At 59.2% G+C, this 27,332-nt stretch overlaps 1 protein-coding gene across 2 annotated transcripts in view; it reads right to left on the reverse strand.

Moving 5' to 3' along the window:
- CACNA2D2 (calcium voltage-gated channel auxiliary subunit alpha2delta 2) overlaps positions 1 to 27,091 on the reverse strand; it is a gene marked incomplete at its 5' end in the record, with an annotated part of 110,917 nt that extends 83,826 nt beyond the window's left edge. For both annotated transcript variants that reach the window (XM_081159976.1, XM_081159975.1), the window contains 2 exons: positions 5,006 to 5,087; positions 26,910 to 27,091. In XM_081159976.1, the coding sequence (XP_081016102.1) occupies positions 5,006 to 5,087; positions 26,910 to 27,091 (264 nt within the window). The remainder of the gene's footprint in view (positions 1 to 5,005; positions 5,088 to 26,909) is intronic.
- Between the last annotated feature and the right edge of the window lie 241 nt (positions 27,092 to 27,332).

The raw sequence follows: 27,332 nt of genomic DNA on the forward strand, positions 1-27,332 counted from the left end.
GGTGCCGAGCAAGAGGACCATATGGAAGGAACAACAGGACAATTAACTTTCCATTAAAGAATAATATATGTGGGTTTTAAGGGAGGCGAGCGGCAGCAATCCCTACCCAGCAGCATATTTCACACCCGCCCCCACCACTGCCACCCGACAGGGCTCACATCCCTCATCTGCGCCAGGAGAGGAGGGCACCGTGGGGTCTCGCTGGGAGGTGGCTGGAAGAGCGGTGGGGGCTGCGTGAGGAGCAAGCTCAGAGCGCCTAAGAGTGGTTCAGGGGCTTCTGGGGAGCTGTGGGGAGGGGCTGTGAGGGGTGGGGCTCCCTCACCACCCCCACCCCTCACCTCCCTCTGCGCACAGGGCTGGAACAGCGCCAGTCCTGTGTGAGGGGTCTGCGGGGCCAGGGAGCTGCAGGCCTGTCTCCCGGGGCCCACGGGAACCACAGTGCTCGGATCAGACCAGCTGTGGGGTCTGGGGTCACGGCTTGAGCTCTCTTTTCCTGACCCTCCAGGGCTACTTCTGTCCCCTGGCACCTCCCCATCCCTGCTTCCTTCCTTTTCTGCTACCCCAGCCCTGACAGGGTTTGGAGCTGTCACTCTTGGACTCTGCTAACCCCACCTGAGTGACCCTCCCCAAACAGGGGGGCAGTTAACCACAGCCTCGGCCAGCACCTCCTGAGCGGTGTGTGAGTGCACGTGTTCCAGGAGTTGGGGATACCAGTGAGGGTCGGGGAGGGAGTGGGGAGACATGGAGAGGCCGGTCTCTAAGGAACCTACCCAGGGGCCCTGTCCCCATCTCCCTGAGCCCCTCAGGAAAGGGGCCCTTGATGCGGCCAGACTCTGGTCCTTGCTGAGAGCCAGCTCCAGATGTGGCGCTTCGCAAATATTAATTACACATTCCCAGGGAGCACTGAGCAGACGGGTGCAGGATGGCCGGAGGCAGACAAGATGGGCTGAGACTACGACACCATCACAGGTTGGGAAGTACCATTCCTGGCTCTGCAAAGGAGTGGGGCACACGGATGCCATCCTCCTGAACCACCATGACTGTCCAGAGAAGCACACGGTGGGGAATAGGAGACTTGGGGTAAGGGAGCACTCAGTCCTGGGGTCCTGCACTCTGTGGACATAGCTCAGAAGTCTAGGGGGCGCTGCTCCAGGGTGGCCCCTCCAGGCAGGCCCCAGGCCTGCACCTCTGCCTTGATACTTCTGCCCAAACCCACCACTACTCAGGCCTGGCCTGTCGGGGCTCCAGGATGAGACTGGCAGGTGGAGACAGTGGCCAGGACCTTAGTTTGGTTTCCCCATTTGAATGCCAGGACACGGGAGGAACCAGAAGCTGGGCCGAGACCCTCATGGGGGCTGAGGTGGTGAGGGATATGGGCAGGGCTTTAAGCAATTTCTGCCCCAGCCAGCAAGCCAGGTAATGGGGGTGTGTGTGTGTGTGTGATGTGGACTGAGAAAAACCCTCATAGATCCAGACTTGGCTTGAGCCTTCCCAGAGGGTCCCAGACATGGCCATCCCAGGTCTCTGCTCCCAGCCCCTCTCTGGCCAGGTAGCCTTCCCTCACCTTTCGTAGCGCCCCTCCAAGGACCGTGTCTCTCCCAGGCCAGGAACCCATCTCAGGGCTGTTGAACCTGATGAGTACTAGTCCTTCCTTATGTCTGACTGTAATCTCTCCTAGTTTGCTTTCCCACGAGGTCTACAGAGTTGTCCCCCTCTACCCTGGACCCCCAGTAAGAGGGGGTAGTTCCCTGGCTGTATCTGTCAGAGTGACCTGGGCTTCAGAGTGGGGAGACTGACCATCTCCACATCTCCCCCACACACCCCCAGGCACCTGATGAATTATTCATCCTGATCAGCCTCATTATGTAAATGAGCTCAAAGCCTAAGCATATGCTCTCTGCTCTCCCCCCAAGGATGGGGACAATATGGTGCTGATGGGGGTGGGGTGGAGAAGGAGCTTGGGAGAGCTTGCTCGGCCTCCAGGGGCTCTGGACAGGGCAGACTGCAGTAGGTGCCACACTTCTGTGACCTGCTCATGGCAAGACTAGGCCAGGGCTGGGGGGAGGTGAGGCTGGTTACCTGGAGGGCATGGCTCAGGAGTGTCTGGCTATAAACATGGGGTGGGGATGGCACCTGAGCACCATGCCACAGTGGGTGGTCCTACTATGTGCTGGCCCTGGGGTTAGATGAGGAAACATGATGGGGGTCTTCACAGACAGACCCCACCCCCCCACCCAGATGTGCCACGCTTTCCGACTTGTAAATGGGCCACAGTCTGCACCCTGTCATACCCCCACGGGGCTGTGGTGAGGCGGGGAGGAAAGTGCCAAGGCAAGGAAAATGCTCCCAAACGCCACCGTCTGCAGTTTCTGAACTCTTGCAGCTGCCAGCTCTGTGGCTCCCAGCCTGGGGGGTGGGGGGGGCCGCCTCTAGGGCTGGGACAGGTAGAGAAGAGAGCCATTGAGGGAAGAAGGCCAAGGTGGCCCAGGTTTCAGGATCCCCCAGCTGCAGGGTGTTTGAGGCAGCTCCGAATCAGCTCAGGGAAGCCTGGGGAGAGGTGGCCCCAGTGGGAAAGCTGGTGCCAGGGTCCATGGGAGCATTTGCTGCTGGGTTAGGGCTCTGCAGCAAGAAAATTCCTGACCCATCAGAGCCTGGCATGGGCTGGGCACAGGGCCCTCCCATATGCACTGGAAGGGGAGCTATGGGGGCTCAGTCTGGGTGGGGTGCGCGAGCCAACCGGTTGGCTCCCTCCTGGCTCCCCCAGGATTGTCCTTTTCCTCTACAACTCTTTACCTGCTCTCTGCCGCCCACCTCAGTAGAGTGCCCTGTGCCAAGAAGCAGCCCCAGAGCTGTCAGCAGGAAGAGGCTGAGGAAGCAGGTGAGAAAAACTGGAGCAGGACAGAGAGCCACTGGAGAGCTGGCAGTGTTGGCAGGCAGAGCGATGCCAGAAGGAGCCAGAATGCCAGGTCAGCACTTCTCTGCCTGCTGCCAGGCGGGCCATAGCCACACCACCCGTGGCCCCTGCTCCAGCCCAGCTCCAGCCCAGCTCCCACTTCCCCAGGCTCACCCTGCCCACCCTTCCCAGAGGGGAGGCATTGCCAGAGGAGCTCCCGGAACAGGAGTCAGAAGCCCCAGCCCTGCCCAGCCAGCTGCATGACTCTGGTTTCCACTGGGCCGAGGTGGTGGGGAAACACGTGCTCATTGATGAAAGTATCTGGAATCGCTCAACTGCCATCGGAAAGGAAAGAAACAGCACATCCTAGGAGTGAAAATGGTCAATGAGGGAATTCCAATCTGACTTCTAAAAAAAGGGGGTGAATCTGTGCCCACTGCTGTTCTCACTGCCTCCATCCTCCAGCCAGACCTCCCAGCCATGCAGGGATCTAAAAGGAGAATCAGAGAGGGTCCAGGACTTGCCTAGGAACACACAGTGGGTCCACAGAGCCAGGATTCCATCTCTCATCCTCACCATCCAAGAAGCACAGTGGTTCCAACAGACTGGATCTCAGAACCAAATCTCAGGCATGAGAAATATGTGTTACATTCTCACTGGCAAACTTTCCAGGTCCAAGTTGCTCATGACTACAAATTAACAATGTCCTCGAGGTGAGGATTCAAAGCACGGAAGACTCTTGACTGGAAGTGCACGGTTACCTCCTTCCGTGGGGTACATCTCACGTCCCGATGCGAAACTTGGACGGGCACCTGACACATTCCAGGGAACTCTCGTTTCTGCATTAACCTACGTGCTGCCCTTGGCAGTGCCCACTCAGGTCCCAGTTAGTGCCGGCGCTATTCCTGAGCACACACTGATTCTGTTCCGGGCAGCTCTGCCTACAGCACCTTCTCGGAAAGCTCTGAGTGCGGCTGAGTCACTGCGAGTTCACGGAAAGAGAGTGGGATGGGGTTACTGCAACTCAAGCCCAACAACAGGGAAGGGGGTTCAGCGAGGCTGGGCCCTGGGAATACCCAGCGAATGGTGGCTCCAGCCTCCAGACCTGGACTCCCTCTCCCTGCCACGTCACCAACTCATTAGACACCCAGATGAGCCCCATCCTGTGCAGAGGTCCTATATCTACCGCCACGTCACTGCCGCCCCCATATCCTGGGCACCTGCTATAAGCTAAACACGGGGGAAGGACCGAGAACAACACCCCCGGTAGCTGCCCCACATAGGTTCCATCTACTGAACTTGGCCCTGACCAAGAGGGACAACAGGAACACAGAGGAGCATCTCATCACTGAGCCCGGGACCTGGACTCTGCAACAGTTACTCCATTTACTCTGCTGTCCCCGGGAGACCACTGGCAGGAGGTGCCTGTCAATCCCCTGGTCACACCCGGCCCCAGCCCCCAGCCCCTCCTAGAGTTCGGCTCTCCAAGCCTCTGCATTTTCACATAAAAAGTGATGGCTCAGGAGACTGACAGAGATACATTTTGCAGCCTTCTGGGGGTGACGGATGGCCTGCTCTTCACATCACCATTTCAAACATTAACATAATCTCCAAGGATGAATGTGGCTGCTTGGTCTAATCAATCACCCCTCCCGCCCTTGATCCCTCATCTCGCCAAACGCAGGCTTTCAACTCATCTTGCCAAAGAGCGCCTTGGGCGGGCGGCACTGCCCCCGGGGTTGTGTGGCCTGGCCACCCCGCTCACCGCAGATAGTCCCTCTGCTCCTGTGCACAGCTGCATTGGCTGGACCCTCCCGGGCCTGGACTCCCGCCCCAGACGCTGCCTCAAACACCGACCTCACCCACCTGACAACCTGCAAGGCCTGAAGCAAGGGCCGGCTGGGTACCACTCTGCACAGTGACCTCAGGAAGAACAGGCCAAGACTCAGAGGAGTCGCTGTTTTTCTAGTTACTCCCCACCTGCCCCCGAGGGTCCAGACACACGTGCTTCACCACACCAGGTCCTCAACAACGTCCACCAAACCATCCTCACTCCTGATTTCCCCTGTGGAAAAGGATCTGGGAAGGGAAAGCACCTGGCAGCAGGCTTACCTCCCGGAGCTGCTGCACGCCCCCGAAGATCCGCATCACGCCGTCGATCTCCTGCTCCAGGCGCCGTGCCCAGTGCTGCACCCTGCGTGCAGAGAGGAGAGAGGTCAGGAGTGCCCGCCTGGTGCTTGGAACAGCCCAGCCCAGCACCCAGGGGTGCCCAGCAGCAGCCACCCCTTCAAACACTATAGTGCACCCGTGATTCCTTTGAAATCCAGACCCGGAGACCCAGGCACTGTCGAGCAGCCAGGGAGGAGCGCGGACTGGAGTTTAAACGCACGGAGGGAGCCCAGCAGCTATAGGAACCTGCGGGAAGACTATTTTCCTGGTGAGGAGCCAGCCCTTGCTGCTGCTGCTGCTCTGAATCTGGGGACTCTGGACACCTGGGAGGAGGGAGATGGAAGGGGGCCAGGGGGTGCTGCTGGATCCCAGAGCCTCCTATCCCCAAAGCTCAGTGGGGTCTGGGGAAGGAAAGGGAACACGAGTGGCGGCTGCCACTACCACCAAGTCATTGTGTGACCCGGGCAGGCGCTGGCCCCTTTGGGCCTCTTCAGAGCGGTGGACACGGAGATCTCCCAACTCAGGCGGCCCCTACCTTTCCAGCGCCCTGGTAGACAGATGCTTATCTGAGGCCCTTGCTAGGTATCCCATAGGAACCACCCACCCGCACATTCAGTTCAGACCATCCTGCCCCTTTCTGGGGACCCGGCAAGCCCCGAGAGTCCTGCACCTGAGCCACCAGCCTGAACAGGCCTCCTTCTCACTGGTGCCACCTCAGAAGGTACGAGAAGGACACGTGAGAACAGGTCAAGGATGCTGCCCAGGGATCCTTGGAGTGGACAGGATGGGCAGGCAGTCACACGGCTCTGTATTCTCAGCTCAAACCCAGGAACAGGGGCGGTGCCTGAGGAGAGGCCTGGCCCAGGTTCTAACCTGGGACCCTTCTTCAGGCAGTGCCAGATCAGGTGAGCAAAGGGGCTGGCCAGAGAGACACGGTCCACACTGCCCAAGGCGCTTCCTTCGTGACCAGGGCCCCTTGTTCTAATGCATCTGAAAAGGCCTCTCACCTGCCCCATCCCACAGACACAGAATGAGGCCCTTCCAGCGAGGGCTCACACAATTACCACGAAGGTTTAAATATGCCACAGGTCAAGCACACCCCACAGGGCAAGGGAGGGGTGGGGGGAGCTAGCCCCCAGCCTCTGGCCCCAACACCTGCCCTGGGCCTGCTACCTCCCTGCCTCCCCCAGTGCCACACGGTGCCAGGACTCTTCTAGCTTGGTGGGTCAGAAGAGCTTGCCCCTGTTCCACACCCCTCCTCAGGCCTGTGGCTGGGGGGCTGCATCCGTGCCATTGTGTATGCCCGGGTTGGTTGGCATGGGAACTCAGAGCAGGAGGCGGGCAGATCACTAATTGCAATTTGCCAAGCTGAATGTCAGGACCGAGATGAAAAAAAAAAAAATCAACATCAAAAGAAAGAGGTATTAGCTTTGGCTTGTTGCTGGTTGAGCCACAGCCTGATGTCCACCTCCACTCCCCACCCAGGGGAAAGCTAACCCACTCCTCACTGCAGGGGAAAGCTAACCCTGCAGAGGGCAGGCTGCAGGCCAGGCACAAGGGCAATCAGGCTGCCCGCTGGGGGAGGGCAAAGCCCGGTGAAGAATGAAGAGCCTGCTTGGCCCTGGTTCCTGTCTACCAGGCACTGATCGCTTGGCCCTGGCTGTGGGTGGACAGTGTGACAGGTGGCTGTTTTGTGTTCCTGAACCGGAGCCTGGGGGCCTAATGTTGAGATGGGCCGCTGCACAGTCCTGTGTCCAACCAGGCAGGTGACCCATGAATGGGTGAGGTCAAGGAGATGATCTCCAAGGGGAACAATTAGTCCTGCCCTGGCCCTGACCCTGAACCTCAGCCATTCACTGGTCTAGGGGACAGAATGCCAATCATAATCCTTCGTGGGGCTATCAGGTACAGGGACACCCGCTATGTATGTCCAAGGTGCGGTGCTGGCTTTCTTGCTCCAATCCTCACAAAGAAGCAAACACCATCTTCCTGAATTTACTCATGAGGAAACTGAGGCACAGAGGTGTTAAGTGACCTGCCCAAGGTCACCCAGCCAGGAAGTGGTGAACCCAGAGCTTCACCCAGGGGTGAGCCGGAGTCAGCGAGAGCCGACGGTGTGCGTGTCTTCCCAGCTATGCATTCGGCGGCGTCACCTTGGGAGTGAAATCGGCCATCGTGGGAATATTTATAAATCGGCAAATGCTGCCAATCACAGTTTTCCTTTTCCCCCTGGAGGGCAAATTGTAAACATTTACCAGCACGGCACTGATGCAATCCCAGGCTGTTGACTCTTTTTTTTAGTGTATCTATAGGTCTTCAGTTCTAGGAATTCACAGATATGTGAAGAACAGGCATGGATGCCAAGTTTTTATTTTGCTCAGACAACACATTATTATTATTATTACTATTATTATCATCACCATCATTTCATCAAAAAAGGTGATTTCAACCCTAAAAGTTTTTTTAGAAGAGCCAAATCTCAGGATAAAGTCCAATTCTGACCTGAAACACACACTCACTTTCCCACACACACACTCTCTCCCTCCCCGCCTCCCAACACACATGTGCGCGCGCACACACACACACACACACACAGTCTCCCCACCCCCACCCCCAGGCTGAGCAGCTCTACACTCTGCTATGGGCTGCAGGGACTGGCCCACCATGACACCCCCCCACCCGGAGTCTAGGGGTGGCTCCAGTCCTTGGTCTGGCGTACTGGGCCTGATGGGTAGACCCCAGACCCCAGCTGCACTGCCCATCACCTCAATGCAGGGCACACAAGTTATCCGATTACTCACCTACACCCAACCCAATTAGGAAAGCAATACATGTGCCGAGGCGTTTAAAAGAACATGACAGATCATTCATTTTATCTTCACAGAGATGTGACTTTGTGGGTTCCAGGTTTTGGCTGGTGTCCCAGGACTGGCTCCAAGGGGTGACATATGGGACGGAGGAGGCCAGGAGTCACCTATACACCTGCAGCGTCCTGCCCCAAAGCTGGAGAAACCACCCACCAAACTGAGACTAAACCTGGCAAGGCACGGTTGTCCTCACCCCAGAAGGGCATGAGGACTCTGGAAGGATCCACAGCCCCACTGGGTCAAAGGCAAAAGGACCAAATCCCATCTGAGCTTCCAACAGCGTGGGCCCAGGTGCCTGGCTCTGCCAGTGCCTCCCTGGTCAGGCAGTGTGGCCCACGGGCTGCCCTCCCAATGGCCTAGACCCACCTGCTGGCTCCTTGCATCCATGATTTTCCAGTTCTTCATTGAGATGACAATGCTTATCTGAAAGTGTCGCTAAGTGCCAAATTAGCAAGACAGCGAGGAGAGAGCGTATCTGGGAGGAGGCACGTGCAGCCACTGGCTGCAGCCGGCATGGTGACTGCTGTGGGCACGAGAGGCCGGGGACAGGGCCAAGCACCACCGTGTCCTCCAAGGTGCCTGAATCTAGGAGGGTCAGGCACTGCACCTCCATTTCACAAATACAAAAACTGAGGCCACCGGCAAGGCTGGGTGCTGGGCCATATACTGTAGAGGAGCCAGACCTGTCCGGGCTCCCTCAGCGCCATGGCCCACCCTTCCAGGATTACGAGCCTCTAGGGAGCTGCCTCTGCCAGCTGCGTGACCTTGGAGAGTTCTGCCCCACTGGATCCTCAGCTCTCCTGTTTGTGAACGGGGCTAGTACTGAGTGGCTCACTAATGGCCGAATCCACAAGGCAACCTTGATGGGCAGTACTATTACTGGGCAGTCCCCTGAGGGTTAGAAGCTCATCCAATCCAGCCCCGTCCCATGTCCCCAGCACTCAGGAAATCTCCCAGGAATGCCTGCGCTTGGGGGAGGAGATGCAGAGGGAGGGTGCTGGGGAAAGGAGTCCCCAGTGGCCCCCTTCAACCCTCTGCTCCCTCGCCGAGAGGGGCCAGGAACGGGCACCGGGCACCAGGCAAAGGTGCATGTGGCTCAGGACTGGCAGGGGGAGGGCAGCCCAGTGGGAAGCGGACACCACGAGCTGTGGGACTCAGGCCTTCGTCTCCAAGGCAAGGTCAGACCCAAAATGTGAGGGAAGAGGGGGTGTCATCATCAGGCAAGGTGTGGGATGGGGATCTGGGACTGAGGGCCCCCTTTAGCAGGCAGAACCACAGTGACCCCAGCTGGAAGGCGGAGGAGGCCCCTGGTCAAACTACAGAGCACGCAGGTGGGGGCCTCGGGCTCCGAGGCCAGTTGCACAGCCATCCCCCCTCCGCCAGAGGGGAGGGAGGCAAAGCCAGGAGGAGGGAAGGGAGGGAGGCAAGGCCAGGAGAAGGGGTGGGAGGAGACAGGAGAGGAAGAGGAGGGGAGGAGAGGGGAGGGGAAAGGGGGAGGGGGAAAGATGGGGGAGGAAGGGAAGGGGCAGAGAGGGATGAGGGGGGAGTCTGCGTGCAGATGCAGCAGACAGATTAAACTCCTGCCAGTTGTTAATTTTATATGTGAAGTTGTTGATCAGAATGTGATTTAATTGTACAGTATAATCCAGGCTTTTGGAATAAATTATGCAGAAAACTCATCTATAATTAAACAAATCAAAAAACCAGAGACAGGTGACACTGCAGGTTCACCCTCAGAGGGCACAGGTAGGTGTGGGCGGCTGGACCCTGCAGAGGGGCAAGAGGGGGGGGGAGGGCAGGCAGGGGAGGCCTTGGAGAGGCCAAGGCCTAGTAGGGGTAAGGGCCTTGGGACCCCCAACCTCGGCCTCTGCAGGCCTTTTCACCACTCCCAAGTAGGAGTGTTTTGCCATCAAAGCCCTGCTGCAGGCTGCCTCTACCAGGCAGACTGCCTGGATAAACCCCATTTCAGTGGGGGCATAGGAGCAGTCCACAGCCCTCCCTTCGCCGAGGGGGGAACAGCAGACGCAGCAGAAGGGGCGTGTGGCAGGATGGCACTGGGCTGGGGCAGGTGAGGGGTGTGGGGAGCAGGCACAGCGGAGGCCACTTGCTGCCAAGAGCACTGTGAACCACAACTGGCAATGGTGGGGGCCCACAGGTCTCCTGCTTCTCTTGTGACAGGCTGGCCAATTATTCTCCTGGCTCTGGGGGAGGCAATGATGTAAAATAAAGTGCTATTTAATTATTCTGATTGTATTTCAGCTGGCCTGCCACCTCCCACCTCGGTGCCTTCGCAGTCTTCTGAAGGGGAAAGAAAGGCAGGGCGGGGGTGTGGGGATGCAGAGGGCCTCCATGTCCCACCGCCACTGGGAGCTCAGAGAACGGCTGTGGCCCTGCCCCCAGGCCACAGCCCTGCTGCTAAGGGCAGGAAGCTCAAAGCTGCACCCCAGGACGGTGGCATCTCCAGAGCCACCTCCCCCGGGGAGTCCTCCCTGACCATTCCGGTGGATGTCCCTCTTCACTTAGGCTGAGTACCCACATCCATCCCCGGTTCATGTGCACACACAGAGCCATCGGGCAGTGGGGCTGCTTTCCCCACAGTCCATTCTTCCTTAGACCTGCAGCTCACTAGGGAAGGGGTGGCTGTGCCTCCTCCTTAGGACCTCCACGTGGGCCGCAGACCCCTCGGGAAGGGCAGGGCCTCCTTCCTCCTTGTCTGCTCAGGAAAGAAGTATCTTGGGCATCAGCATCTTTCAGGGTTCAAAGTCTAGAATGGGACCCTGACCCCAATTTGACCACAAATTCCCAAGAACAACAGGGCTGGCAGAGACAAGTCTAGCCAAGGTCATTCACTCCTGAGAGGTCCAGGGGATCAGAGTGCCTGGGGGTGTGGAGCCTCGCACTGCACAAACCATGGAGGGAAACTGAGGCAGGGTGCGAGGGAAGATGCTGGCCCCTCCCACTCATGGTGGAATAGGGCTCACAGCTAGCCGCCTACCACTCACAAGCAGGTAAACTGAGGCGCGAACTCAAAGCGACGGCCTCATCTTCAACAGAGTTGTGATTCAGCTAAAGGGACTCCTAGTGTGGGCGACACTGTGCCCCCAGGAGCACTGTCCCCACCCTCACCGGCCATCCCATGCACACAGGAACCCCACAGAGTTGGGGAGGGGCTGGTGTTGCCAAGACTCAAATTAGTCCATCTCCATTGGCCTCAACTGTGTGTCCTGGGACCCTGCCCAAATACTGCTCCTTAATGAGGTTATTAATTACGGGCCGTCTCTTCCCTTTCTTTTCCAAGGAGAAAGCTTTCTTCCAGTCGGCTCTCTCAGGCCTGGGCCCTCCCACCCCCGCCCCCGCTGACGGTAAACAGTTATCAGCTTTAATTAGGGTACAGGGTCCAGCCCAGTATTTAAGCCTCATAGTCTGAAAGGGGATGGGAGGGGCCCACGGGGGAGGAGGCCGGGAGCCAGGGAGCAGCCTCACTCAGGGCCGGGAGAGCCAGGCAGCCCACTTGGCCCAGAGAGAGACGGACAGCGTCCAGCCTCACACAGCAAATGGCCACAGCCTCATCCCCACCATCAATGCAGGTTGGAGGCCCACACGGGCACCAGCAGTCAGGGAGGACTGCATGGATGAGGCAAGCTAGGGCCATGCAGGTTTCCCAGCAGTGCTGAGGGCACCGTGGAAGGCCCACCTGAGCTGGACTCCTTTTTCTGCACAGTTGGCTATGCGACCTTCATAATAACCTTCGCCTCAAGGTGAAAGCAGCAGTTGTCACGCCCACAGTCACAGGGTCCCTGAGCAGCCCCTTGGTAGGTCTGGGTTTTTCAGCAGGAGGGAGAAGCCCCTAAGGAGGACTGCACCAGCTTCCATGGGGTGTATTCTGCCCTGGCAGTCCCTGTAGTACCAGGAAAAGGGGCCGGAGAAGGCACCAAGGGGCAGCAGAGCCAGAAGGAGGTGCGGATCGGGAAGAAAGGAGGGGCTGGTCTGTGGGAGAGGTTGGAGGGCTCTGCTAGGGTGCCAGCCTAGGTGGAGAGGGGCCCAGGGCTGACTTTCCACCAGACCCCTACCGTGGACCAGGCCCTGCTCTGTGGTCCACATCCAGCTCTACGATTTAGCCTTAACAGGTCTGCTGCCCAGGTGGCCTCCACGGGCCATGTGGGAATCCATTTCCCAAGGGGTCTGATAGGGGTCTCCCTGCCTGGGGCCTGTACCTAGGCGCCAGGTGTGTCGCAGCAGTGACAGGCCAGGGCTCTCCCTGCACGGCCTCAATTCATCTTCACAGCAGCTGGCTCATCTCCCCAATCCTCAGAGGGGGAAACTGAGGCACAGAGCAACTAAACAATGTGCCCAAGGTCACACAGCTAATGAACGCCAGTCAGGGTGACACGCACCTCTCCTTGGGATACCAGTCCTGAATGTCCAGCTTCGGAGTGCCCACTTGGATACCTAACGGGCCTCTCAAACTAAATGTGCCCCAAATGGAGACCCTGACCTCCCTCTGGATCCTCACTCTCTCCCCACTGCCCCACCCTCCACTTCCCCTGGGCTCAGCTGACGGCAGCTCCCTCTGTGCAGGCCCGAAGCCTCAGGGTGACCCGGAACCTGCTTTCTGCCACATCCATATCCAGTCTATTAGCAAGTCCTGTGCCCACTGCCTACCACCTTCCCGGACCCTGGCCTGGCCTGGGCTGCGTCAGTCCTCTCTCCAGGACAAGCGCAGCCATCAGCTCACCGGTCTGCACACTGCACCTGTGGCTTGAATATGCTTCTGCACAGTCTGTGCTCAGGGGGCCCCTCTCACCTCCTTCAGGTGATGCGCACACATCCCCTGCTTGGTGAAGTCCACCTCGCCCCCCATTTGAAGTCTCGTCTCTACCCAACCCAAAGCTGATCTCCATGTGCCCTGCTGGGGTCAGTTTTACCTAGTGCTCTGTTAGGCTGAGCCCTGAGGGAGGAGGCTCCTGCTCTCCAGCCTGGACGAGCAGGCTCTGTGCCCAGTGACTGCGCCTCCCCGTCGGGGCGACCTCCCCGCGACCCTGCGCAGCTGCGTGGCTGGCCACAGGGGCAGGCAGGTGGGCTGCCCGGCGGAAGCCTGCGGAAGCAGAGGCTGCCCAGGGCTGGTCCGGGAGGCCCTCGTTTTCCCTGGCTCCTCTCCGTATGAATTATTGAAGCTCATTTATGACGAGACTGCCCAGGCCCGTGGCTTCCGTGCATAATTCATGGCTCTCCCAGAAGGGCCAGGTGCTGGAGCAGCCACTCCTTCCAGGAAGCGAGAAGAAAGTGCAGGGAAGGAGCAGCCCACCCCGATTATGCCCCATCTCCGTCACCTTCAGCAATGAGCGTGAGGAGTTCATGAACTAGCCGAGGCCTCCCCAGAGCACAGCAAGGGATCCGGGCCAGGGACACGGGGTATCTGCCAGCCGCTCTGCCCAGGATCACTGTCTGCTCCCCAGGCCCGGAGCCATCTGCCCTAGTCACTGACAGACAGATCGCAGGCCTGCTGGGGTCTGTAGCGCCTTCTCTCTCCACACATTCTCCAGGTACAATGGAAATGTAACCCCTGCCCAGGCCCACTTAACAAACGGAGGTTCAGCGAGGGTGGCTCTCAGGAGGTGGCTATAATGACACAGCCCCTGGGTGCGCAGCCAGGTGCTGTGATGGGGGAGCCACACCCAAGCCTGGTCTCAGGAGCTGCACTGTAGGGCTGAGGCACCTGTGATGGTCACCAGGTGACTCGGAGGACCCAGGAGCTCCGGCAGCTGAAGCCTGGCTGGAGATGGCAAGACAGGCCCTGCGTGTGTGTCACCAACCACTCTGGTCAGATTCTATCATTCACATGTCCCCATCTCCCCTCCTGCACATGCTCCCAGCCCCCAGCATGAGTCAAATCCTCACTGAGCCGCAAATAGCCATCCTCTGTGTGTATCCTCAACACAGCCTCCTGCCTTGAGGAGAACAGAGGAGCCCCCACCCTTCTGGGTCCTCTGATCCCCTTCAGGGCAGAGGTGCCCCCGTGGGAGCTGGGAGGCCACCGGCAGACACCCGGGTAGCAAGAAGAGGCAGTGCACTAGGCATGGGATGGCTGTGCCTCCTCCTCAGACTAGGGCCTCCAGGACCCACTCTTCCCCAGGCTCCTCCAGCTCAGCTGGGGACAACTGTCCTTCCAGCTGCTGAAGCCAAGCACCCCGGGCTCGCCTGGGACCCCTTTCTCTTTCTTACACCCAGACCACTGGCATGTCTTATCACCACCATGGCCACCATCTGGTCACATCCCTCCTCTGCTCATACCCCTCTCGTGGCTCCCACCTCACTCGAAGTAATGGCCAAAGACTCATGCTAACTTAATGGCCCTGCCTGGCCTGGCCTCCCACTGCCCGCTGACCTTCTCTCCTCCTCTCTTCCTGCTCCAACCACATTCCACCCCAGGGCCTTTACACTGGCTGTTCCTCTGCTTGGAACACTCTTCTTCCAGACACACCCTCCCCTCCGTTCAGGCTTTGCTCAAATGTCTACTTTCTAGTGGGGCCTACTCTGACACCCCACTCCAGTTAGACCATAACCCTGCCCCCCCAACTCATCCTGTTCCTTCTCCAGGGCTTTCATCACCTTCCCAACACAGTATGACCTCTGTCTGCATCCCCTCCCTGGACTGTTCTTGGCCTGTCCCCTGCCAGTGCCTGGCACACAGCAGACGCTCATGAGTGTGGAGAGAATGAACGAACAGCGGGTTGTGCTGAGTGTCTGTGGAAGGAATGAATGTGCCCACAGTGGGGGGGACACGGACTGGAAGAGGGTGAATTGGGCGGGAACCAGGATTTCTCTAGGCACCCAAGGACGGCCCACTCCAGGCCCTGTGTCCCTCTTGCACTGACCTGCGGGCCATGCCCACCATGGCATCTGACCTGTGTTTACCAGCCCAGCTCACATGACCCCCAGGCAAGTCTGTGAGAAAGGGGCAGGCTGCCTCTCCCCAGCTCTCAGATGACAAAAGCAAGGCTCAGAGTGGCTGCCCGTCAACTTTATACGTTTTATTTAACACAAGGTTACCGACTGCTTGCCTTGCTAGGCCCCTTCCTTTCCATCTGGGGAGAAGCAGCACTGGGCTGCTGAGCATGGGAGCACCTAGGGCAGGTGGGCCTTGTGAGCGAGGGAAGGGGGAAAAGACTGGCAGAGTGGTGCCCAGTCTTCAGGGAACTGATTCCATTCATTCATTCACCCCACAGACAGTAACTGGGGCTCATCACAACCAGGCCCAGGTGCAGAGCCACCTGGCCAGGCAGCCCAACATGCCCCCTGGACTTTGTAGCTTGTGCTCCGACCCCCGGGTTGGGGGCAGCAGAGAGCACCGAGCCTCAGCCCAGTACTCGCTAGAGGTTGAGGGTGGTGTTCTCAAGCCCCCCGACAGGCTCCAGCAGTAAGACCCTCCTGGCTTGAGTCAGAGGTGCCCACAAGTGCAAAGCACTCACCATTTTCCTGGAAATTTTTGGTAGATATCGTCACTAAAACATCATCTCGAGTACAGGGCCTGGCACACAGCAGGTGCTCAAAAAATCTTGGCTAAACGACTGGAAGTTCCATCCTCACATTTTAAATATTGGGAAGATGAGGCACAGAATGGCTCAGACAAGGTCATCTACGGGATTTTCTCCAGGACCCCCGGCTCCTCCCCTCCTCAGTCGCTGTCCCTGGACCAGGCTTTCTCTCAGGACACAGCCAACAGAGCCCATGGCTCCAGGTCCCACTACGGGGCCCGTGAAGTCCCCACCCTCTTTCACTTCAGGGCAGGGGCCTCCATATGCCACCAGTCTGGACACCACCTGTGAGATATTACCTCCCCGCTGCTGGCTCCAGGACCATGTAAATCACCTGGCTTAGTGGCCCCTGGGATTGTCCCTGCTTCCCCTGCCGGGCCACTCTGTGCCGAGGCCAGCGAGGCCCGGTCATGAGCTATGGGCAGCCTGAGGCAGCCCAGGTGCCAGGAGCCACTGCCCGGGGCACATGGGCCTTGGAAGCGTGTCAGCAGGAGAGGGACAGGGCGGGCCTGGAGCTTCGGGAACTGGGGCTGGATCGACCTGGGCAAACCTCTCTCCCACCCCACCCTGCTCCTCCCTGACCGGGGAGGCCCAGGACCATGGGAACAATGGGGACCCTTAGAGGGCCTGTCAGAAACCGGTCCTGGAGGATGAGCTCAGCCCTACCTCCCCCCGCCCCTCGGATGCTGCTGGGAGCACCGGCCACGTACGGTTATTACTTGTTCAGCCTCACTTCTGTTTCTTCCCCACTGATGATCCCCCCGACTGGGAGCTCCCCAGAGCAGCCCCGCACACAGCTAAGCCAGGTGTCGTAATAAGGCCAAGTCAGTTGCTCTGCTCCTCAGCAGAAGGACCAGGCCCTCCGTCAGTGTCCTCTGTCACCCATGCCCTCCAGGAAACCCAGGGGTGCCCCAGGTCCATAAGAAAGCCAGCAGCCCCATGAAACCACATTCTGCGGACCTCAGCCTGAAAGGCAGCCCCCGCAGAGGGACAGGTGTGACGGAAAAGAGTGGAAGGGTGGGGGCACCCCGAGGGTCTGTGGTCTGGGGACTGCTTGGAGGAGGTGAACTGCGTGCACAGATCCCAGTGCCGAGTGTGAATCCTGCCTCCATCACTCACTATCTGTGTGATTTCAGCAACACTCAGCCCTGCTGCCTCAATTTTTCCTGTCTGTGAAATGGGCATAAAAATGGACCCATCTCATTGGATAGCGTATGTGAAATACACCACCGAGGGTCCGGCTCATTGATGATGATATGGTTAAAATAACTACTCCCTTTACAAACTTTCCCTCCATCAGGGCCGCCCTCTCTTGCCTTCCTTCCCATCTTCTTCCTCAGCTCCCACCCCCACGCTCAGGTCTTGTCTACCCACTCACTATCACTCCCCCCACTCCTTGCTAACAAAACCCAAGTCTGCAAGAATCTCTCCACCGCCAGCCCCAAGGTGACCCCATCTTTAGCTCAAGGGTAAATCCTGATTAGCCCGAGCCAATCACAGTGCACCTTCAGTGATTGGTTTAGAATGGACATGTGACCCAGTTCTAGCCAATGAGGTGTGAGGGAGAGTTGGGTAGCGGCTTCTGGGTGAGGTTCCTCTTAGGAGGAGCCCAAAGGAAACCTCTCCTCTTTTACTCCTAATGTCTGGTGCTTGTGATGTCTGGAGCTGTGGCAGCAATCTTGTTGCCATGAGGGCCGTCAGCCAAGGACCAACGGCCACACTAAAAGTGTGGCCAGCCAGGCAGAGTGCAGGTGGCAGCCTGGTCCTTGGTGACAGCATACACTCGTCCACCTCTGGGCTCCCTGCGGGTAAGAGGCCTAACCATGATGAAAAAAGTCGTCACCTGTGGTTACCAAGGTTACACAGAAGCAGCCTCTTTTCCTTGTAGCCAAATGCACTCCTCAGACACAGATCTGGAGGGGGCAGAAGTGAGCTCAGTGCCCACTCCTGGAAAGCCCCTGTGAACTGGGCAGAGCTGGGAGAGGAGGCACAGGGCTGTGAGAGAGGCCCACAGGGGTAGGAAGCCAGAGGAGGGCCTCAGTGGGAAAGGCTCCTGCCCCAGTACTCAGGCTGAGGCCGCCAGCTGGGCGAGGGACATGGTGAGCAAAGGCCGGAAGGTGCAGAGGCCAGAGCAGCTCCTAAGACCTGCAGGCGGTCAGCCTGGCTGGAGCCTGGGTATTTCCAGGGCTAGCGGCCAGAGCCCAGAGCAGCCCAGGCAGGGCCTCACATGCTGGCTGAGAAGCGAGGCTCTGCCCACGGCAGGCTTCTGGGCTGCAAGGTCCCAGCTCACCCTCAATGGGAGACACTGCTGCATGGCTGGGGGGTCTGGGAAGGGAAGGGAGGATGCCCAGGTTCCCCCCCGCCCCCCAGCCTGAGCCCATGGAAGAAGGAGACACATCCATCTGAGAGCCCTCAGCACAGGGCCCTGTTCTGCCAGCTCCTTTCTCTTTCCTAATACATGAAGCTGGGGGCAGGGCTGAGGTGGGGTGTGTGTTGTTTGTTTGTTGGAACTGGTGGCAGCACCAGGCCTGACCTTTAAGGCTTCAAACGCAGCGTTCCAGGCAGCGCCGGAGGGAGGAGAGGGCTGCGCAGGGAAGTTATTAAGGCTCAAATGCCACATCAGGCTGGAAACCGCAGTGGAGCAGGGGCCTCTACCACCTTGGGGACACACCGGCCCGCTTGTGCCCACCTTGTGACACAGCTGTCCTTTCCGAGGTTACCTGGCACGGAGGGCCGCACACCCCACGGGCGCTGGCTCTGCGGGCTTCGCTAGGGGAGGCTTTGGTCCTCCCGCATCCCAGGTCGGGGACGTTTTTACTTACGAGAACCAGATGTACATCACAGTGTGAGGGCTGCAGGGCAGGATCCCACCTCGAGCGGCTCACATTGAGCACGGGGACTGGGCCCTGCCAGCCGCACATGTGCAGCCAGCAGAAATGGGCCCGAAGGCTCCTTTCAGCTACCACAGGCCTCAGTTTCCCTGTCTGCACAAGGGGGTATCAGGGCACCATCTGTGGCTGGGATATGTCTTTCCCAAGTCAGGAAGCCATCCAAAACCCACAGTGCCCAAGGAGACGGTCCTACCCAGGCTCCCTGCCCCCAGAGGAACACTCACTGGACCTAAGTCTCCCAAGCCCTTCTCAGCCACTTCTGCCCTTTGCAGAAGCCCCCTCCCAAAATGCCAAGGACTCTGGGCTATGCCAGCCCTGCCAACACACAGGCCTGAGAATGCCAGGAAAGCAAACTCACAGTCCCTCAGACATCAGAACCCATCAGTTCAGGGCCCATGCAACAGCCCCAAGGGCCAGCAGGCAGCACAGGGCACCCAGACGCCTTGCTTATGAAGAGCCAGTAGACAAAAACTCACTCTTGAAAGGAAGTGCCCCAAACAGAAGAACACGAAGGGGTCATCGAGGCGAAGCTTTTGTACCCCAAATTGCCTGCAGCTACTACGCAAATGTCTTGCCGAGAACCCCAAACCTATGGCAGATGCGCCAAGGGATGCCAGTCTCCCTTCTGTGTGCAGATGACAAGCACCCACTCTGGGAGGGAAAACCACCAGCCCAAGGTCACACAGCAAGGGTTTCCACTGCTGAGCCCCGACCTCCACACCCACCCTCCAGGTCTCCACAGGGAAGGGCTGTTTGCAAAGACGCTCTGCTACACAAACTCACCAAGCTTCCCAGAGTCCCAAGCCCCCCAGTGCATCTAAATACTGTTCAATTTGCAAGAATTTGAATTACAAGGATGCAGCCTCTGTGTGTTTCCTTTGCAGACTGTCATCTGAGCCAGTTGGGAGATGATCAGACTTCCCAGCTCAGCCTTAACTCAGGCTGTTTCTGACATAAAAGTTTGCAAAACATTGGTCCCAACAAGCAGGCAGCTTTATTTCTCACCGTCAGCATTTGCCCAGCCAAGCCCTGGCATTAACCTCAGAGGCAGGTGCAGAAGGTGGGCACTGGGAGCAAGTTCTGGGTGCAGAGATAAACTGTGCACATGCCTGCACATACAGATGTGCACACATGCAGAAACACACACCCACATCTGCATTCAGACACATGCACACACCTACACCTGTGTATACATAAGCATTCGTGTACACACATACCTGCACATGTGCACACAAACAACATGCAAGCATGCACATGTGGGCACACACACATGCGCATGGGCACACAAGCATGCCTTTATATACAAACGGTCACTCGCACGAGTGTGCACAACATGAACATGTGATAGGCAGTTAGGCAGACAGGAGCAGAGCAAGGACAATCGGCCAGGTACAGGAGGTCATCAGGATGGAAAGCCCTGGATGCCTAGCAAAGGACAATTGTAGGGTGGGACCTGGCCCCCAGGGTGACCTTTCCTCCCCTAGCATATCACTAGTCATGTAGTTTGGACCCCCTGACCTTTCCTTCTTAGAGATAACACCTAGGCCTCAGTTGTATTTCAGCTCCAGGCCCAGAAGAGCAACAAAACCAGCCACAGGTGACCTCAGGGCCAGCTGCATTGGGTAATGACCCTGGCCCTAGCACTGGCCAATCAATCAGTGGAGACCACAACCCTGAAAGGACACACCTAGAAAGCTGCTGAATATTACAATGAATCTTCCCCTAGGACCTCCCCTAAAATCTCCTCCCTTAAAACCATTAGGACTGAGGACCCAGAGCTCTCCCTCAGCGCCTTCCCCTTTCCCTTTCCCTTTCCTTCCCCTCCTCTTCCTCCCTGTTCCCCAGGCATGTCACCATCAGCTTCCTCCGTCCCAAGCTCTTAGGGCCTTCCTTTACCTCTATAACTTGTTTCCTAAGCCCGTTTCTTCCAGGAATTACGTCTTCCACCTCTGTAATTTTACCAAATAAATGTTCTCTTGCAGTTTGAGTCTTGGCTCTGAATTCTTTCCCAGCCAGAACTCAAGTACCAAGGTTGCTGAACCCAGGTCCGGTCCCACCCCATGGGTCTAACACCCGGTGCCGTTCCCACCGCCTACAACAAACACACTCAACACATGGGAACAAAAAAACATAAGAGCACACACGTGTAGACACTTCCACACACAAGCTGACATTGCACACAGGCCCAGGCATGGGCCAAGCACAGGAGGAAAGACCCAGAAGCCACAATTGGGTCTCAGGTGCTTGTAGGGCCTGGCTGTGTGGTGGGTGCTACGGGCAATGGCACAGGTGACTGGCACTCAAGAGTGCAGGCCCAGTCGGACTGAGAATCCTCCTAGATCAGGGTCCAAATACCCTTATCACCCACACTCTGGGGCCAGGCCTATCCCTCAGGACCTGTCATGCCCCAACCCTAAGAGGCAACACCATAAGGGAATTCTGTTTTAGAGATGAGGCCCTAAGACCCAGAGAGGCTGAGGAAGTTCTCAAGGTCACAGGACTGGTGAGAGGTGCAGCACAGCCTCGGTGTGTGCCAAGAGGGGGACTCATTCAGAAAGATCTGGCCAGCAGGGAAGGGAGGCATCAAGGCGGGAGAAAGGGATCCAGGGTGTGTGCAGGGCAGGGGAGAGAGGCAGAGGGAGTGACCTCCCCCCCTGCTCCCCTAATCCCTTCCCCTTTGTTTAAGGTGGGGAGAGATGGGTTAATGATCAGCAGGAAAGGCTTCCTGGGCCCCTCCCTCTCTGCTAAACAATTAGGCTGATCAGAGCTCAAAATGGGTCAGTCTAGGAAACAGCTTCCAGACACCCAAAGGGTGGCCAGAGGCCAGTACGGGAGGTGCAGGCTCCTCACCCCAGAGATGAGGCCCAGCTGGGCTGGGGGTCAGGCCTCACCCCAGAGCTAGAGCAGTGTGGACAGGAGCTGGAAGACCCCCGGGTCTGTCTTCTTAGGGCACTGGAATGTCAGTCAGAGGGCCCTGCACCAGAGGAAGCTGAGGCCCAGGGTGAGAAGAGACCTTGTCCAAGGTCACCACCACGCTACCCAGCTAGATGAGAGGATTAGGCTGAGACTGCCTTTGACAGAGGACACCCCAGGACCAGGCCAACCCATGGTGGGGACCCTTAGGTCCCCCATGTGAAGATCCCCCAGGTCTCCTGCTCTGTGACGGCCAACCCCACAGGCTCAGTCACCAGCAGAAGCAGTTGCTAGGCGTTGAGTGGCCCAGACGAGCCCCTGAAGGTGGGGGGCCCAGGTGAGGTAGGAGGGGGACTAGGTGGCCCATGAACAGGACCTGGGCCGGAGACACTAAACCAATGGCCTGAGTCCCGCAGTGACAGATCAGGGCGTTGGGCTCAAGTTTGTGGGCTTGAAGGACAGCACCCCTGATTCCTCTAGGAAGAGCTCCCTGTGACGACCCCGCAAGTCCCGCAGGGGCGGCCCAGTCTGCACCTGTGCCGCCAGCTCCCCTCTGAGCCACAGGCAGCTGGGGAGGCTCTTCAGGTTGCACAGGACAGCAGAGGAAGGGAAGGGAGAAACAGGGAAGCCACACATACACCTCCCTCTGGGAACGGGAATATCGATTCTTCAGCTTCTCCTAGGTACCAGAAAGAAAAAGCTCCACCTGATAGGAAGAGAAGCTCAGTTGGCTTGAGGTACATGCCCAGCAGTGGGAAAGCCCCCGCCCTTGCCTATAGAGTACCCCAAGCCCCGGTGCTGCCCCCCCATCCCCAGGCCTGAGGTCCTGAGCCCCATCACTTAAAGACACAGGTCACCAGTTCTAGAGGCAGATCTGGAATCTGGAGGCCTGAGAGGACAGCAGCAGGGAGGTGGGGTGGGAGGAGGTGCTAGAAAGGGAAGGAGACCATTCCCCACCCATGGACAACAGGACCCTGCCACACAGGGACTAGAGGATCCAGCCCAAGGTCCCCATGAACAACCCCACCCCCACCCGATGAATCATACTAGAGTCTTGGGGGGAGATGGCGGCTCGGCAGCTTGAGAGAGTCTCTACTGCCCATCCCTCCATGCCAGGCAGGCTTGGCCCATGACTTAAAGCCTTGGAGAAGGGAAACTTGGGTTGGGGGGCTCCATGATCACCTGTGAATGCAGGACGGGACAGAGGTGGGCACAGGGCTATGAGTACCAGGGCAACAGGGCAGCCGTGGGCCCAGGAAGGCCCCTTGGAGGACAGAGACTGAGCAAGCAAGGTCACAGTGGGAGGCTGGGGTGTGCTTCATGTGTCTGATGCCTCATTTTCTTCCAAAGACAAGGCTTGAGTCTCCACTCAAGTGGACACTGCCACTTGAGTCTGCCAACTTCCTGGGCGTACTGCACAGATGCACCCAGCCCCCGGCAGGGCAACTAGGTGACAGAGTAGTCCTCACCCAGAGCCGCTCTAGCGGTTGTGGGGCTTTGGGCAGGTCCCTTCATCTTTCTGAGTCTCGGTCTTCCCATTGGGGGACGGGCATGACCACGGGCTCTGAGGTCACGTGGCAACGCGGGTAAGGGGCCTGGCCGGGGCTAAGTGAGGGGAGGCCACCATTAGCCTGGCGACATCGCCCACCACAGTCAAGCTGGGCTTCAGAGAGGGAGGGAGGGAGGTGGCCCAATGTCTGTCTTCAAGGAGCTGACACCCCAGTGTACAGCCTGAGCTAGTGGCATGACCCAAGGCATCCAGGAGACTGATGGGTGGGGGCCCATTTGGCTGTGGCATCTGGGCCTGATGCTAATGTTACAATAGCTGCCACGGTGCTCACACTGGGAGCCTGCCCTGTCCTCCAGATGCCACACCCTCTCCCATTAATTCTCACCACCAGTATCTTAAGCAGGTTCGATTATCTCAGTTGGGGAAACTGAGGCAAGGTCATCCCAATGGAGAGGGTCAACTCTGAAGACCAAAGTACAAGCCTGCAGGGCCTACACCCGACACTCAGCATGCCCTCAAACTGCCTCCACCCAGGAGCTGGCAGGGTCCATCCATCCACATCTGAGGTGCCAAGAATTGGCAGCGCCCACCTGTACACAGGCAGAGGGGAGGAGGCTCAGAGCTCAGAAGCGTCCATTCCACTCGTGACTCAGTCTCTCCTTGAGGACACCAGTGTGACTACGAATCCAGAGTGAGGCTCACCCTCAGACTAGGAGGGGACTTATCTTAAACAGGCTCCCTCCCTTCTCAGGGATTAGCCTGACAGCTGCCAGAAGGAGGCGCTCTATAAAGGTGGGGCATGGGGGGACATGTCCCCCCAAATCCTCGACCCCAGGAGGGACGTCAGTGGCGGCAGCAGGCCACAGAGCCTCACCCACCCTCCCTCCTGGAAAAGCTGCGGCAGGTTGTTGGGGAGACAGGGACCCAGATGTGTGATGCTGCCTCCCTCTAATGGGGAGAGTCACAGGGAGGTGCAGACACAGCTCAGAGGCCCAGACAGACACACGTCACCCACCATTAACCGTAGCTAGACTGACGCATGCCCGGTCGAGGAGCTCAGGAAAAGGAGCGCATACCCCAGCTGTCATTAATCTGCTGGGGCATCCAGACCCCCCAGGCGCCTCTCTGCTCCCCACTCGCTCCCCACCCACACCCGGAGGATGGGAGGTGCTGGCCAGCACTGTCCCTGGGGCGGAGCGGGGCCAAGAGGGGCAGCCAGAGGGCAGCTGGGTGCTTCACCCAGCGCTCAGCTGGGACCTCATGGAGCAGGGGCCAGAGAAACGCAGAGGCTGGAGAACAGGGGACAGAGGTCCAACAGAGGTGACAAAAGAGGAGAGCAGGGCAGGGTGAGCACAGAGAGGTGAAAGGGACCCGCCAAAAAGTGCAGGGGCAGTGGAGAAAAGATGAGAGACCCAAAGAAGGAGGCAGGGGAGGGAAAGGAGACCAACAGGATTGGGGGAGGAAAGGCACAAGGAGCGGCAAAGTGGTGAGGCCGCCCCTCAGCCAGCAGCACTGTTCATGCCACTCGTGCCACCTGCCACCACGCTGGGTGAGCATAACTGGGAAGAGGAGTATGCAGGTGACGGGCGTGTGCTCTGACTCCGCCTCACCCCCCCCAGCCCCACGGTGCAGGCGTGCACACACATGCACTGTGCACATGTGGCCGCACCGTGCACATGTGGCCGCCGCCTCATTTGAAAGCCTGATCCAGGTCCACAGTCCTGTCCTCCCTCCAGCTCTGACTCCTCTGCCCTCCCCGTGAGCGGTGGCCCTGGTCTGCTTCGCCTGGTGGGCACAGAGCCACGCCACCAGGGCGATGACAGAAATGACGGCCACCAGACCCCAAGCCACACTTGCTTAAAGCCCAGCAGCTTGAAACGCTGGCCCCGTCGCACTGCCAGACACTAATGAAGACGTGACTTCCCCATCTGGGGCCCTCTCCAGAGGGGTGGTCACCTCAGTACCAGGAAGCCGAGGGTCCCACTTCCCACCTCAAAGCCACCTGTGTCAAGTCTCATCCCAGCCTGGCCACGCTGACCCCAGGGGGTTGACGGAAGCCACCCCCTCTCCCCACTCCCAGCAGCCCCAAGGCAGCAGCCTCAGCCTTTGTGTCAGCTCAACAAAAGCCCCAAATCCAACTGGACATGGTGGTCATGAGGGATGGGGGAGGGGGGCAGGAGGACCTCCCTTCATTCCCTCCCCGTTCTCCCTCCAAGGGTCAATGGGCACCACATCTGCAGGACCAGGGCAGCTGAAGGGCGCTGGCTGTCACGGTAAACCCTGTGTGTCGTCACACCATTAGTCCCCTCCCCCTGGACCCTCAGGGCTGCACAGCCCTCACCCCACCCCCACCCTCATTCTCTAATTACGATTTCCAAGACATGTCCCATACCCTCGAATTAGCTCCAACTCCATCTACAAGAGGAGAGCATCCAGCTGGAAATCATGCCCGCTGCCATCACACCCACCTCACCACCTTCTTGCTGGGGACAGAGGGACAGGTGTCCACTCTGGTCAGGGTCTCACACTGTCCTTCCAAGGGAGACCCCTGCAGGCCCAGCAGCCATCTGGCCCACTGCAGGTTGGAAGGAGAGGGAGTGAGGTGGGAAGAGGTGAAAAGAGGCATCTATGTAAACCTTCGCTGGAGGAGCTATGAGACCGCCAGGGCTCAGCTTTGAGGAAAATAAAACAACAAAAAAATAGTGCTTTTGCTCTTTTTAAACATCGTGGCTTAAGTCCATTTTCATCACAGCAAAATGAAGGACAGAAACGCGCCCATGAGCTCTGAACTTCTGCACGATTCTCTTCTCCCTGTGCGCCCCCCCCCCACACGAAAAATCCAGACAGTTGACAGAGGACACGTCCGTGCGGCACCTGTAATTTGCCAATGGATCACCCGCCTGAGCACAGCCAGGCTGTGCAAGGAGAGCGGTGACGAGAGGAAGAGACACTCGGAGCGGTGCCTTTCCCGAGTTTGTCCGTCATCTGGGAGAACCTGCAAGCTGGGGCCAGCAGGTTTCCAGGCAGAACCAGGAGCTCCTAACCTGGGGTGAGACTGGTCTAATGACGCACAGCCAGGGGCTCCCTTGCCCTGAGGCCAGACCCTTCCCCCGGGCCACTAACAGTCAGGCTACTCATTTCCCAAATCCTCCGCCCGGCCACCGGTGAAGGAGACCAGGGACAGGTGGCTCCCCAGGGAGCTGAGAGACAGATGACAGACAGCAAGGTGGTTGCTGTGACCCAAAGCCAACGGGGGCAAGGGCTGTCTGGGCACTGACACAGGCTGGGGCATTGTGCCCACAGAAATAGCTGCTGTCCTAAAGGCCACAGGCACTGAATGCCCACTCCCAGGCGGACACATCTGGCCAAGCTCACCCGGAGGAAGCCGGAGTTGGCGGCGCCCGGGGAGGGAGAGAGGCTCCGAAGGACCACGGCACCCAGCAGAAGCCGGCAGGCCCAGTGGATGCTGCTCTCCCGCTGGGGCAGCAGCAGGGGTCCTCCCTGACTTTCACCTTTTGCCCCCACCCGGCACCTTCACCTCCCAGCTGGGCTCCCCAGGGCACCCTTCCCCCAGGTGCAGTGGGGCGGCCAAGAACAGGGGGCACCGAGCCCCTCCGTGGCACTGGCCACAGCCAGGTGCTCACACCCTCTGCATCCGGCCCTCCCCCTCAAAGGAAAAGGCCAACGAAGACAGGTGTGGGGTGCCCCCCACCTCTGGCTCGAAAGCGCCAGGCTGTCTCCCAGGAGGAAACGGGGGGCAGAAGCGCAGCTCTGGCTCCGCGGGGCAGGGGTCGCGGGCCGCCCCCTCGTGCAAGCCCAGGTTCCCCGGTCACCCGGACGGCGGCAAGGGAGTCAGCCGGCCCGCTCGGACCCCACGCCACCGGGGGCCCGGAGATCTGGCTCCGCTCGGACCGGCGGGGTGCGGGGGTGGGGGAGGAAAGGGGCACCGCGGGGAAGTTTCCCGACGCAGCCAGAAGCGCCGGGACCGCGGCTGCCCGCCCTCCGGGCTCGGCGCTGCCACCCCGGGCGCAGCCGGCCGCCGGACCCCGCGCTCCCGCCGCGCCGCGGGGCGCAGGCCGGGGGCGCAGGGGCGCAGGGCTCCGCGGGGTCCGGGGCCCCGAGGCCACTTACGTGTGCTGCTGGGGGAAGCTGTAGGCTGAGGCTCCGGGGGCGGCGAGCAGCGGCAGCAGCAGGAGCAGCGACAGCCGGCGTGGGGCGCCCGGGCCGGGCCGGGGGCCGCGGCGGGGCCAGGGCAGCGCGGGGCGCGCGGGGCCGCGCCGGGAGGCGCCGCAGGTCCGAGCCGGCACCGCCATGTTTCCATTCAAGACGCGGCGCCGCGGGGAGGGGGGGCGGCGGGCTGGGGGCGCGGGCGGCGGGCGACGGCCGGCCTCTCTCCCTCCGCCTCCTCGCGCGGGGCCTCCGCGCTCCACGGGCCGCAGCGCCTCTGCGGGCCGCCGGCTGCGCGCCGCGCTCTCTCCGCCGCGCGGGCTCCTGGCGCTCTGAGCGCTCGGCCCGGGACCCGCGCTCAAATAGCAGCCGCCGCCACCCCGCCGG

Source organism: Miniopterus schreibersii, assembly GCF_964146895.1.
Source record: "Miniopterus schreibersii genome assembly, chromosome: 15".
In the NCBI taxonomy this organism is placed as follows: domain Eukaryota; kingdom Metazoa; phylum Chordata; class Mammalia; order Chiroptera; family Miniopteridae; genus Miniopterus; species Miniopterus schreibersii.